This window comes from Ochotona curzoniae, unplaced genomic scaffold (genome assembly GCF_017591425.1).
Source record: "Ochotona curzoniae isolate NIBS_2020 unplaced genomic scaffold, NIBS_Ocur_1.0 scaffold_3171, whole genome shotgun sequence".
NCBI lineage: Eukaryota > Metazoa > Chordata > Mammalia > Lagomorpha > Ochotonidae > Ochotona > Ochotona curzoniae.
Genome location: NW_024467104.1, coordinates 3,372,948 through 3,387,159, shown reverse-complemented (window position 1 = coordinate 3,387,159; position 14,212 = coordinate 3,372,948). Strand labels below are relative to the sequence as shown.

The 14,212-nt window shown below is 49.4% G+C and overlaps 1 protein-coding gene across 4 annotated transcripts in view; it reads left to right on the top strand.

The window, feature by feature from the left end:
* The first annotated feature begins 757 nt into the window (after positions 1-757).
* Positions 758-14,212, top strand: part of LOC121172394 (oxysterol binding protein) — a 37,789-nt gene continuing 24,334 nt past the window's right edge. For 2 of the 4 annotated variants that reach the window (XM_041004268.1, XM_041004267.1), the window contains exons 1-3: positions 1,136-1,607; positions 6,376-6,584; positions 8,787-9,037. In XM_041004268.1, coding sequence (XP_040860202.1) covers positions 1,243-1,607; positions 6,376-6,584; positions 8,787-9,037 — 825 coding nt within the window. In that variant the 5' untranslated portion in view covers positions 1,136-1,242. Of the gene's footprint in view, positions 1,608-4,670; positions 5,109-6,375; positions 6,585-8,786; positions 9,038-14,212 lie in introns of those variants that run through there. The other 2 variants (XM_041004269.1, XM_041004271.1) reach the window with 2 other exon arrangements.

Here is a 14,212-nt window from a genome sequence, read left to right as displayed (position 1 = left end):
TGTTTAGGAAGCTACAATCAACTCGGGTCTGTAGGTCTGGAGGAAATATTCTAATGGCAGGTGCTTAACAATCTATTCTCTCCTGAAGCTAGGCCATCAATTCCTGGGTCTAGGTTAGGAGAGGTGTATGACTATCTAGAACCCAGAAATAAGGGGTGCTGGTGCAACAGCGAGCACATCAGAGAAGGGCTTGGCACGGATGGTACCGGCGGGTCCTGGATCCAGGAAGGGATTGGGGGAGCTGTTCCCGCGAGTCCCAGAAGTCCAAGCCATTAGATTCAAGTTAGAGAGGGGCCCCAAAACGGAGATAAAAGCAGGGTAAAAGGCGAGAGAGGCTCTGCCGGCCAGGCTCTTCCTCACAAGCCATTAACGAGGCCTTAATTCGGTAGACGGGAATCCGGCTTCCCACCCACGCATAAAAACAAAAATAAAAACAACCAACAGCGTAGACACACTTCGGCCAACCACCAACTTCCCTGAAGCTAGGAACAGGCGGGACACGCCCCCGAGCCTCCTTCTAGAAGTCTATTGGTTGTTTCCGCCAGCTCTCTCTCCCCAAGGGGGGGCTTTTATTGGTCAGCAATGCCGAGCCCCAACTCCAGGTGACTGACACAGTCGCTACCCAGTAAGAAACGGACGTGGGGTTTTGAAAACGAGATACCTCCCTTTTCCTCTCAACTCGCTTAGTAAATGGTAGAGCAGATTGAGCAGCTGATACCAACACCAATCCGTAAGGGCGGAAGAGGATGAGGAATAAAGTGACGGGAGGTGGTGACGTGGCAGTGACAGGCGCATAAACTGAAAAGAGTGGCAGGACCAGTGGCCAATAGGCGATCAAATTGGTCAGGCACTCCGCATTCTGTCGTCCTCCCGGAGCGCTAGAGACTTGAGAAAAGGACCAATTCGCTTCTACACTCGCCTGATTGGCCTTCCTTGGAACCAATCAACGCAGAGGCTGGCGGACGCGTTCCCTCCCAGAGCTCTCACTGGGCGGTGTAGAATGACAGGCCCGAGAGAACTGCCAATGTCCGAGGGGTCTTCCTCGAGTGACACTCGGTAGCACCAATCGCCGCCCTCCTTCCCTGCGGCCGAGCCCTCCTCCCCGCGGCGGGCCTGGCGGGGCGGGGACGCTGCGCGGCGGCGGCTGAGGCGCTAGCCGTGTGGGGCGCTCGGGGCGGCGGCGGCGGCGGCTCCTCTCGGAGGCGGTTCCGGTCCTGTATCTCCGGGCGGCGGCGGCGGCTCATGGCGGCGACGGAGCTGAGAGGAGTGGTGGGACCGGGCCCGGCAGCCATTGCAGCTCCTGGCGGCGGCGGTGCCGGTCCCCCGGTGGTGGGAGGAGGCGGCGGCGGCCGCGGCGACGCGGGGCCGGGCTCTGGGGCCGCATCAGGGCCGGTGGCCGCGGCGGCTGCGGGAGGCCCGGGGCCCGGGGCCGGGGGAGTGGCGGCGGCGGGCTCTGCCCCTACGCCGCCGGCCGGAGGCTCGGGGAGCTCGGGAGCGGGGGGTTCGGGCTCGGCCCGAGAAGGCTGGCTCTTCAAATGGACCAATTACATCAAAGGCTACCAGCGGCGGTGGTTCGTGCTGAGCAACGGGCTCCTGAGCTACTACAGGTAACTGCTTCCGGGGCGCCGCACTCACCTTGCCTCCCCCACCGCAGCCCACTGTCTGGGCGCCCCCGCTGCCAAGGTCGCCCCAGGTCCCCCTTCCCGCCGCCCCGGCGCGGGTTGACAGCCCAGCATCGTGAAAGTCAAAAGGCCCAGAGCTCCGCTGCTCGCCCTCGGTGCCACGTCCTCCTCCTCGGCCCCTGGCCTTCCCATCCGGCAGCTGTTTGGAGAGCATCTGCTCGTCCATTGTATTTCCGCCAGCACATGGGTGCAGTTAGTAATTGTGCAAGCGAGAGGCACTCCTCTCCAGGAACTGTCAAAGTCTCGGCTCAGAGACTCAAGGCTACGTGTAGCCCTCGGTGTGCCCACTCTTGCTCCCCGCCACAGTCAGGCACAGGGTGACTTCAGTACGCCCCGTCATTGCTTATCTCTCCGAGACGTGGGGCTGCACAGCCCAGGATCCAGATGTGCATATCAGCGCTGCTTTTAGTTTTGCTTGCCCCACCCCCTCCCGTGGGAATGGTTGAGTGCTTTACCTCCCCCGGCCCCCGCCCCCCCATTGCTGTCATCTTTTTGGTCAGTTAAGATTCAGTTTTATTAAAGGAAGAATCCGTGTCTTTGGTATTACTTCTGTTCAACAGTGTTTGTTTTGGAATATTTGGTGTGCCTCTTTGGGCTTTAGCTAGAAGAGTGAAGTTAGACGTTGTGCAGACAGCACAGACACGTTTTCTGAAGGTTGTGCAAGGTGGCTGGGTGGCTCATGGGCCCCCATTAGCAATCCTGGGATTTAGGAGAAATTCCCATTTCCCTGGTGGAGAAATTGAGACGTAGTCTGGGCAGCCTTCCCAAGGTCTTGGAGGAGTTGGGATTGGAAGCTAGTTCTGTTCACACCAACGTAGCCTAAAACCTGGATTGCTTTTGTATGAATCAGTCCGATCCAGTGGGATTTGCATATCTGCAGCACGGTAAGCTTACTGTGGTAGATTGTATGGGGAAAGTATGAAAGACTTCCACAAGGACTTTGCGTTTCTAATTCAGACGCTTATTCTGGGCCCAGAAACATTGATGCTGACGAGTTCTTCACCTTGTGCTCTTTGTCCTTTGCAAGTAGTCCAGGCAAGAAAGGGCGAACAGGTCTCTTTATGAACTGCTCTGGATTGACTTTCAAAAAACTTTTGAGGGGAAAGTTACGAATGGGAATTGGAGGTGATTGATAAGAGCACGATTTTTATCTATTTTTATCTGCCCTTTAAAGCAATGAAAAATGCCTTAGGTTAGCTCAGGCTGTCTGCTGGAGCAATGCTGTAAATAGTTGTAGGCATCATTTGCATCCCCATAGTCAGAGTTTATTTTAATTATTACCCTGCGTAACCACTTATCGAGGCTTGTCAGTTTGAAATTATGTAGCAGAACATTTTCGTTGATTCCAGACTTCTCACTCCTACTCATGGGCATTGTCTCCCGGGTAGCCCTGACCCATGGTGCCAAGGGTCAGTGGACTTCTGTCCTCACTTGCAGCATAAACTCACCGGCACCGCGATTTCCCATGGAAAAGAGAAAAATGCGTATCAGCCGAGGACTTGGATGCATTGTCTTTGCTCCTCAGCCAGGTTCTTCCGACGTGCACAGTTTATTCTTGGATTAACTTGGCGAGTCTTGGCGAGTATTCATTGTGGCCATCAATAACTTAAATGTTCGGTCTCTTGAACTACTAGCTTCTGTCTTGCAAGAGCTAGTGGTACACGTCCAACTACAGATAAAACTTCTTGTAAAACATTCCAAGCCACTTATTAGGAAATATGCCACAGGCCTGTCTTTGCCAACTGAGATGGTCGCACGCCTCAGATGAGCCAAGCAGCAGGACCCAGAGTTGTCAACTGTAAGCACTACTCAAAATCCCACTGGGGTGCTTCCTAACAACTAGGCTAGCCGCTTGCACCTCCTAGCAGTTCTTTGGGTCCCCATCTCCCTCCTAGAATTGCTTAGCCCTGTGTCAACCCTCCTGCTTTTCATGTTTCTGAAACCTGCACTCCTTTCTATATGCTATTTCCAAAATCCGGGCCCTTCTTGACTGAACTGCTGCTTCCCCTTTCCCCGTTTGTACTGCCTCGCATACCTAGTCACACACATGTCCCGACGCCCAGCTGCCCCAGCAACACCATATCCGGTCATAGCATTGGTTGTTCTGGCTGGCTTCTGGAGGTTGGGTTACTATTTCAACAGGCCTTTTCAGGCAAGATCTGTCTAGCCAGAGAACAGCACCTCCTGCCACTGCAGTGCCCAGGAACTTGCCTTACACCCTGACAGTCATGTCCTTGCAGCTTCTGCACTGATCATTTAGAACCACAGGTGGATCTGCCCCAGCCTGCATGCTTGAGATCAGGTCTGTCTGACTCCCAGAGTCCCTGGCTATTTTTTTTTTTTAAGGCTACTACAGACTCAAGAAGAAGACCCAGACAGGACAAGAGTGTTAGGAAGTGGTTTGTGAAAAGTGCCCATAAGGAGGAATGGAATAGAAGGTGCAAGTTGCACCCTTGGAATAGAAAGCAGGGGTGAGCTGGCCTGTCAGCTGTGTGTCTGTAATTCAGCCTGAATTATTCATGATGTAGCTGAAGCTTGGGGCGGGGAGGTAAGAATAGAGAAAACGGGGAGTCACGTTACATTGTGGCAGGTGCAGGGGCTGGGAAATAGGCCAGTCCGTGGGGACCCCTGGCTCTGTGGGGACCCCCGGCTGTCACATGCTGCTCATTTGTGCATTTGAGGAAGAAATGCCCGGTTCCTATGACAGAACCGACAACAGCAGATCTGTCATCCTGAGCACAGCAAACATTGTCAAGTGCACATGATTTTAGTGTGCAGAGGTGGGGTTTGTGGCATTTCTGCCATGCAGGAATTCTGGTTGTGCCAGGTGTATTTGGACATTAGGCTCCCTGAAAAGGAAATAGCTCTGCACTGGTTGGTACCGTGACAGGTGGCAAAGGACTTTGACCTGTTTATGTTCCAAGTTAGACAAGAAAGGCTGCAGTCTCAACATGCAGGTTCCTGGGCACAGCCAGAGCACGCTGGGAAAGTTAGCACAGCTTCTGTTACATTCTGTTATGCTAAGAGCTTGGCTTTTAAAAAATATGAAGTGTCTTGTAGCTTGTCACCCAGCAGTGCTATGAAGTTCAAAAGTTAGTGTATTAATAGAACTGTCAGTCAGTAGAGAGGGAGAAAACTTTTACACCCAGTCCTCTGAGGGCAGATCTGCTGGCTCTTTCCTGACTATTAATAGGATGGCTTAGGAGTTCCCACCGACAGAGGTGGGTGGACCTTAGGAAGAGTCTATTCCAGGCAGAGTTAAATAACTGACAATTCTTTCATGAACAGTCTTTCTTCCCCCCTCCCAGAAAGTTGGTTTTTTCCTCATATCCTTTGACCCATAGCCAGCTCTTAATATTCTCGCTGTTTTCCTGTGCTTCGTTCACTGCCGCAGCGTAATTCTGAGCGTGCTGTGACATTCTTCAGGTAGGCTGAGTTACACTGCTGGGGGAGGTCCAGTGTGTCCGTGTGACGAAGCTGTACTTAGGGAATGGGAACATAGTGTGAAACCATGTGTGTTGCGTGAGGTCAGAGACCACTTGATAATTTTCTAAGCAAGAAGTTGATTCCTGATTGCAGAAGGACAGAAGGGAACTCTTCGAGGTGATAAAGTATTTTTTTTTTAAGATTTATTTATTTTTATTGGAAAGGCAGATATACAGAAGGAGGAGAGACAGAGAGGAAGATCTTCCGTTTGATGGTTCTCTCCCTAAGTGGCAGCAACAGCTATAGCTGAGCCAGTCTGAAGCCAGGAGCTCCTCCGGATATCCCACGCGGGTACAGGGTCCCAAGGCTTTGGCCTGTCCTTGACTGCTTTCCCAGGCCACAAGAAGGGAGTTGGATGGGAAGCGGGGCTGCTGGGATTAGAACTGGCGCCCATATGTAAGGTGAGGACCTCAACTACCATGCTATCGCGCCGGGCCTGATAAAAGTATTTTTACCTCTTGATTGCAGTGTGGATTAGGTAGTGATATATGCTTGTCAAAACTCAGTTGTACACTGAAAATTGCTGAGTTAGTTTTGTATGTAGTTTGTTTTGTAGTTATACAGTAACATATCTGTTTATTTTTAAAGATTTATTTATTTTTATTGGAAAGGTAGACCCGCTGAGAGAAGGAGAGTCAGGCATAGATATGGAGTGGGGAGGGAGCTGTTTTCCATCTGCTGGCTCACTCCCCGAATGGTTGAAATGGACACCCGGAGCTGAGCCAACCCAAAGCCAGCAGCTTCCTCCTGGTCTCCCACTTGTGTGCAGGACCTCAGGCTTCGGCCGTCCTCCACTGCTTTGCTGGACACTAAGCAGGGAGCTGGATAAGAAGTGGAGCAACTGGGACAGGAGCTTGCACGCAGGCAGCGGATTAGCTGGTTGAACCATACAATAGCTGCTAAAGCCTGCTTGTTTTGATTTGTTTTGTTTTGTCTTGTTTTAAAAGCCTGTTTTTAACAAGATAATGATTAAGAGTAAGACAGTAAAATCTGACCTGAAAATACATACACTCTGAAAGGACATTTCTATCCATGGGTGATTCTTGAATTTTAGGGAGCCAATTGAGAGAAATATGACTAGAGCTTGCTTAATTCCTAGGCTACCAATATTTTCCAAAAGACTCAAAACTTTGAAAGAAAATGGAATATGCTGAAGGATAAGTCTTACCTGATTTTTGTTTAGCTTATTTCTGTCTTGCTATTGCAGGTCAAAAGCAGAAATGAGACATACTTGCCGTGGTACCATCAACCTTGCCACAGCCAACATCACTGTTGAGGATTCCTGTAACTTCATCATTTCCAATGGGGGTGCCCAGACCTACCACCTGAAAGCCAGCTCAGAAGTAGAGCGGCAGCGCTGGGTGACAGCCCTGGAACTGGCCAAGGCCAAGGCTGTGAAGATGTTGGCAGAATCAGGTACGAAGCAAAAACACTGTGCCTGAAGAGCTCTCTGTTGGCCACTTGCATGCACAGATCTTTTGTCCCTCATGTGTTGTGTCATTGGATTATTATCTGTTTCCTAGATGTTTCAAGTTTTTTCACGTGCAACAGTATTTCTCCTGGAATGGTGGTTCTCAGCTGGAGTCAGTTCTGCCCCCTGCCTGGTGACATTGTTGGTTGTCACAGCTGAAGGGCGTATGTGCTACTGGCACCTGGAGAGTTCAGGCCAGGATGCTGCCTCGTCCTACACGCACGCCCCCTCCAGTCAGTGGTTCTCTGGCCATGGCTGAAAACCACTGTCCTACTTGCATATGGCTGTGCTGGTGACCATTGCAATGACAGTTGACTACGTGAAAATCTTGAGAAATGATTTTTCTGTTGTATGATCAGTCTTAGGATTATTATAAATTGCATCTACCCAAACTTCCTTCTCCTGACATCTTCTTAACTGTTGAAATTGTTGAGACCGTCTCTCTCTGTTTTTTCTTTTTTAAGATTTATTTATTTTGATTAGAAAGATCAGGTTTGGGCCCGGCGCGGTGGCGCAAGTGGTTAAAGGTCCTCGCCTTGCACGCCCGGGATCCCATATGGGCGCCGGTTCTAATCCCGGCAGCCCCGCTTCCCTTCCAGCTCCCTGCCTGTGGCCTGGGAAAGCAGTCGAGGACGGCCCAAAGCTTTGGGACCCTGCACCCACGTGGGAGACCCGGAAGAGGCTCCTGGCTTCGGATCGGCATAGTATCGGCCCATTGCGCTCACTTGGGGAGTGAATCATCGGACGGAAGATCTTCCTCTCTGTCTCTCCTCTCTGTATATCTGCCTTTCCAATGAAAAAATAATAAAAATAAATCTTTAAAAAAAAAAAAAAAAAGAAAAAAGAAAGATCAGGTTTACAGAGAAAAGGAAAGACAGTGACAAAGATCTCCCATCTGCTAGTTCATTCTCCAGATGGCTGCAACGGCCAGAGCTAAGCCAGTGTAAAGCCTGGAGGAGCCAGGAACTTCCTCCAGGTCTCCCACACAAGTGCAGGGTCCCAAAACCTTGGGCTAGCCAGCCTCTGCTGCTTTCCCAGACCTTAAGCAGGGAGCTGGACGGGCAGTGGGGCAGCCAGGTCACAAACCAACACCCGTATGGGATCCTGGTGGTTGCAAGGTGAGGATATAACCATTGGTCCAGGCTGGGCCTATGACAGTCTTAATAGCTAAAAATTGTTTAAGTAATATTTTTCATGAAGTTTTCCAATCTAATTATGTTTTAATGTTTCTCCAGGAAAATAGTGGAATTTCTTCCTGGAGGAATGATAGTCTTAATGAACTTGTTCACTTAGTTAGTCTTATCCAGTGTCATTTTCTATACTGTGTCTATGAGGTAGAAAGAGGTAAACCGACCACTTTATGGGTTTTTTGCTAACAGGTTATATTTTGACTTTGGCCCTGCCTTTCTGGCAGAGTAGGCATGTTTATCTTTACTTCTTTTGTTTTGATATTAGTGTTGATGTTGGCTCCTGCAAAGGAAGTGACACTTCTAGAAAAACACTTTGCAGTTGCAAAATGTTATCAAACTGTTAGAAGGAGGCATAATATAATGTGCTAAACTATGTGCGTTACTTTCATAGTGGCTTTAGTGTCAGATGAGTTGATCATACAGTTCTTTAACTTGCTTTTAGAAAAAAAATGTAATGAATAGGCCTTTTGATGACTTTGCCTATGAAGAGCTGGACTATAATTCTTAAGGTCTACTGACCAGCCAACCGATGACTGTGGATTTGCCGTAATCATTGGTGTGGATTACATTCTAACCCTCAAATGAGCAGTAATACATTAGTGATTCCAAGAACCTTCTAGCTTTTCCAGTCCTTGCTTCATGTCAGTGTTTCTCTATCCTCACTGTGCATCAGGAATACCTAGCAGCAGAAATGCAGATTCCAGAGCCTTGCCTCACGCTGGCTAAATCAAAAGGCTCTGGGCATGGGGCCACAGGTTCACCCGCTTAGGAAGCAGCCCCGTGTTCTGGTGCAGGTGGGCTGTGGACCGGTGGAGGGAAGCCATCTGGTGATGTCAGGTGCTCAGGGAGCGAGGTGGCACGGCATGAGTGGCGTTAGTGCAGTTGTGGTCCGAGTCTGTAGGTCTTCCATTCTTAGTCCTGCGTCTGCTCATGTAGCTAACCTTTTCTTCCCTAAAGATGAATCCGGAGATGAGGAATCTGTCTCACAAACTGACAAGACCGAACTGCAGAATACCCTGCGGACTCTCTCCAGCAAAGTGGAGGACCTGAGCACCTGTAATGACTTGATAGCCAAGCACGGCACTGCTCTGCAGCGCTCCCTCAGTGAGCTGGAGTCCCTGAGGCTGCCTGCCGAGAGCAACGAGAAGATCAAACAGGTCAACGAGCGCGCCACCCTCTTCAGGATAACGTCCAATGCCATGATCAATGTGAGTGCTGCAGTGCCTGTGTCACTGCTGGGGTCTTCCCAGTGCTGGGAAACTGTAATGGAGAAGGCAGAGCCAGTCAAGTGCTGCTTCCCTATCCAGGGGCTCTCAGTTACGCTGTTTATTGCATAAACCAAAGCAGACTGCACAGATGGACTCACTTTGATGCTCAGTTGGTCAGGATTTCGCTGCTGCAGCCTCGGAGTGAGTTTGACCAAAGTTCCATAACTGCTTCTACAGCTAGCAGGATGTCTGTCAGTGATGTCTTTTAACCTCTCTGGGTTGCGGTCATTTCTTTCTTTGTTGTCATCTAAATTAATCTGTTGACATTAAAAGATCTCCCTGGGGTCTTTCCATTATGATGCTTTTTTTTCAAGGTAGATTTACAGAGAGAAGGAGAAATGTCTTCATCTGCTGGTTCATTCCCCAAATGGCCACCATGGCCAGAGCTGAGCTCATCTGAAGCTAGGAGTCTAGAGCTTCTTTTTGGGTCTCACAAGGGGGTGGGTGCAGAGTCCCAAGGCTTTGAGCCTTTCTCCTCTGCTGATTTCCCAGATCATAAACAGGGAGCTTGTTCAGAAGTGGAGTAGCTGGGGCTCGAACCAAGCGGCTATATGAGATGTTGGCACTGAAGGCAGAGGGTTAGGGCGCTATCCCACCATGCTGGTTCTGCTGTGGTGCATTTTAGCTTCGAGTATGAATTGTATTTCTACTTTAACAAAATACTGTGACATACAGGATAAATAAGCTCTGGCTGAAGTACTGGTGAGAATCTTAAAATACTGGTTTGTCGGTGTGTCTTGTGTTTAGACTTCGGTATCAGGTAATTTGTTGATAAGACAAATACTCAACTTTGGGCACCTTTCTTTTGAAAGGAAAGGTCAATTCTTCTGTATCCTTGTGCGTCTCTCCTTAGAGAGCTTTAGTTGGTTTGCACAAGATGTTAGCTGTATGGACATAAGACATTAGATAAACACTAGGCGCCCCCAGCATTACCGATTGGTAGTTATGAAATGAGTCCATGGCTTTAGCAATGCGGTGTCTTATGCTGGTCCTCGCCTGATAGGTTGTTTTAGTTACCGTCCACATGAAAATGCTTGAAGATATTTCATAAGTGAGAAGAAAACTCCATGAGAAAGGGTTTGTGCTGGTGGTGTTGGTTTTCCTTTTTTGTTGTTGGCTTGTTTTTGTTTTGTCTAATTAAATGGGATGAAATTACCTCACCAGAGTCAAGTTTCCCTTTGGATAGCGAGTGACAGAAAGATGTCTGCTTGGTGCTGCTTAGTTCCCATGGCTTCTAAGGATCAAAGACCTGCTTTTGTGACCGAAGGAAAAGACTGGTTTTCCTCATATGACTCGTGTTACTTAATGAGAAGCTTGATAACCTTTGTTTTAGTGACATTTTCTGAAGTATTGAATACAGCTGTTATTCACAAAAAGTATAAAGCACAAATTATTTCCTCCATTTGGGCACTGCAGGAAGATGCAGTATCTCCTAGGAGCATTGAGGAAGTCAGCACTGATGGTTGTGTGCTCATTTCTGCTGTCTGCTCTGTGTTCCTTTGTAGCAACTATTAGCTTGTGTTTTGGATCCTCTTGCTTTCAGGCAAACCTCATAAAGTATGCAGGTCAATCAGTCAGTAGTAGATAAATGCGCTTTTTAAAATTTTGATTTCTTTATTCGTTTATATGAAAGAGTCCTGCCGTCTGCTGGTTTTCTCTCCAAGTGTCTGCCGTCCAGGAGCGTGGGACTTCGTTCTAGACCTCCCCAGGACTGAAGTGCCTCGGCGCTCACCTGCTGCCTCTGGGTACTTGATAGCAGGAAGCAGGATCAGTGACAGAACTAGGACTCTAAGCCAGGCACCCCAACACGAGAGGGGGTGTCACAAACGGTGGCTGTACTCCCCACTTGAGTAGATTTTTTAGATAGCCTGACCCAGGACACAAAGATCTGCCGAGAGTGGGTGTTGCCTTTCTTCCCCGTCAGGTCCGTAGCCAAGGCCGGGACTCCTGCTTTCTACTCTGACTTCAAAGTGGTGCTAAGTAAAATACCCCGTCATGAAACTGAAACTTCAGTTGGGTTTTTCTCTTGAAAATGTGCTTCTTTTGTTCCTGGGGTAAAGTCTTCTTCCCAAAGTTCCAAGCATCCACAGTTTTTGTTAAAAGGAACAGTCTGTTGGAGTGAGAGTAAGTTCTACTTTCTCATTCTGTGCCTTGGTGCACAGTTGGTAGCCGTTTCATACATTTTTTTAAATTCCTGTGTTGTTTCCCTCATACCTTTTAAGTGATGATATATTTTTTTTAAAAAAAAAAGATTTATTTTTATTGGAAACATATTACAGAGAGGAAGAAAGAGAAAAAGATCTTCCATCTGCTGGTTCACTTCCCAAGTGGCTGCAATGGCCAGAGCTGAGCCAATGTGAAGCCAGGAGTCAGGAGCTTCCTCTGGGGCTCACACATGGTGGCAAAGGTCCGGGTACTTGGGCCAATCTCCACTGCTTTCCCAGGCCACAAGCAGGGAGCTGGATGGAAAGTGGGGCGGCGAAGACATGAACTAATGCTCATATGGCGTCCTGGCACATGCAAGGCAAGGATTTAGTTACTAGGCTCTCGCACCAGGCCCATTTATAGTTTCTTACTGCTAAAGTGAATCTAGCCAGGGGAGTGAATTTGCCCCTGTTAGTACAATCATTTGCTCTCTGCTGACTCCTGATATTTCTAGGGCACTGTGCTCTGGGTTCTGTGGGGGAGCGAGGTGTGCCGTCCCTGCCGTCAGTCCAGAAAGAGGACAAAGAAGGATCATTAGGTAGCACACAACCTGCCGTCAGCACAGGCTGCTGTGGTGGAGCGCGATGGAGATGCTCAGCTCAGACGGGGAAGGTTCCAGAAGGTAGCTGCACCGCTGCATTCAGAGAGTCTTCCTGTAAAGAAAGGGAATGTAGAGCTTGGGATCTGGAATCCAGCCATCTCTGTTCCCCATTTGTATAACCTAGTGCAGCCTATGTCTCCTGTGACCTCGCTTCCTTACCTGTAAACAGTGATAATATTAGTAGACCATTCACAGGATTAGTGAAAGTCTTTATTAGGTAATTTTTAAAAATTTTTAATATTGTTTACAGAGTTGAAAAAGATGCTTGTCCATTTTGCTCTTCTGTTAGGGGAGGGTTGAGGTATGGAAGAAGGTGGGTGGGACAAATGTTTCAATTCATTTTCTTCCTGTGTCCTCTGGGGTGGCAAAACAGCTACTAGTTGCTGTCAAACTACTTCAGCACCTGGGGATGGGGGAGATTAGAGGAGGGTTGTTTCATGACGCCTATGTTAGGGAATAGGGAAGAGTATTCTGAGGGTGTTACTCGAGTGGCTTTGATGGGACGTCATTAACTTTGTTTCTCTGGGGTTAAGAAAATCTTTCCAAGAGTCCATTGGCTGAGCAGGTCCACCTCAGTGTGCATCCACAGGTCCAGGAACATGTTGCAAAGCTTGGCCAGGAGAGTTGTCTGACCTGTTCTGCTTTCCATCCTCTGAGGAGGCACTCAGCGTCCTCCACTGGTCCATGCGAGAAGCTGCCACAACATCCCCTGTGTGCATCTAGGTGTGCTGACCATTGTGCAGGCGTTAGCAACAGAAGAGGTCCAGTCCTGGCGCATGCACTCCAAGGTTGGGCCACATATATTGTGATTTTTTCTTTGGCTGGGGTTTGAGGTCAGTGGTTTTCTTGGGGAATCCCCCAAGAAACCTTGCCTGGGGTGATGTCAGACTTGACTGTTGTGCGCCAGCCAATGGAGGGTCAGATTTGGTCCATCACGTGTATTAGCCAAAGCATATACAGGTAAATGCAGCTGCCTGGTCAGTTCTGTCCCCAGCCCCATCTCTCGTGCAAACTAATGGACACTGAAGCCTAGCACAGCCCAGTTGCCTGGTTCTCACACACAGCAGCGACTGCCACAGTGTGGTTGGGACAACCCCCAATAACTGCCACCAGACCTGTCCCCAGCCAGTGTTTGCTGTGGGACCTGTGAGAGCTGCAGGCCAGCAGGGGAGTCCCTAGAGTTTCCCTGCCAACCCTGTTTCTAGCCCCAGATCTTGGATGTGCTGGTGGGTGCTCAAACCCAGCATGGCATGAACCCACCCACAGTCTCAGCTCTTGCTGGAAGGTGTTGCAGCTAAGCTCAACTGGGCACAGCCAGCATCCTGTGATGGCTCTCTTGCATGCCAATGGGTGCTACGGCCTGGCCCAGCTCAGCCTGACAGATCCAGCCCATACAAATAGTGACGAATGCACCAGGCTGAACTGATCTGCCCTGCCCCCAGCTCCAGCCCCAGCTATTGTGCTCTCCAGTCTTGCTCAGACTGATTCACTCTCAGCCCTGGCTCTTGCACTCCTAAATATGAGCTGTAGCCTAGCAGCGGGGGTCCCCATAATTCTACTAGGCACGTTCCCAGTCCCAAATCTTGCACATGCTGGTAGATGCTTCAGCCCAGCCTGGCATGACCCACCTGCAGTCTCAACTCGCTGGTGGGTATTAAAGCCTAGCCCAGCCTGGCTCTTGTGCTGCCAGCTGGGTGCTGAAGCCTTACCCAGCTCTGCCTGCTCCCAGCTCTGGCTCCTACAAGTATCAGTTGGATTCCTGTAAAGTCACTTTTGTGGTCCAGTGTGGCTTAGCCCTTCACCACCCACAGCTGTATGTATAAAGCAGCGGATGCTGCATTACCACAGAGGCGAGCCTGTAAGTCCTCTACAGAATCTGCCTCCTTTGGGCCCAGTGCAATGGCTTACTGCCTAAATCTTCACCTTGCAAGGACCAGAATGCCATATGGATGCCGGTTAGTGTCCTGGCTGCTCCACTTTCCATCCAGCTCTCTGCTTGTGGCCTGGAAAAACAGTAGAAGATGGCCCCAAACCTTGGGATCCTGCACCCATGTGTAAGACCTGGAGGAAGCTCTCTTGGCTTCTAGCTTTGGACTGACTCAACTTTAGCTATTCCGGACACTTAGGAAGTGAACCAGCAGAGGAAAGATCTTTCTGTCTCTCCTTCTTTTTATAAGTCTGCCTGTCCAATAAAAATAAATGAATCTTTTTTCAAAAGAAGAAGAGCCTGCCTCCGAATCTGTTTTTTTTGCATTCTGTTAAGTGCTGTGGCTCAGCCTCTTGTGACCCCCCGGTGCTCCAATGCTCAC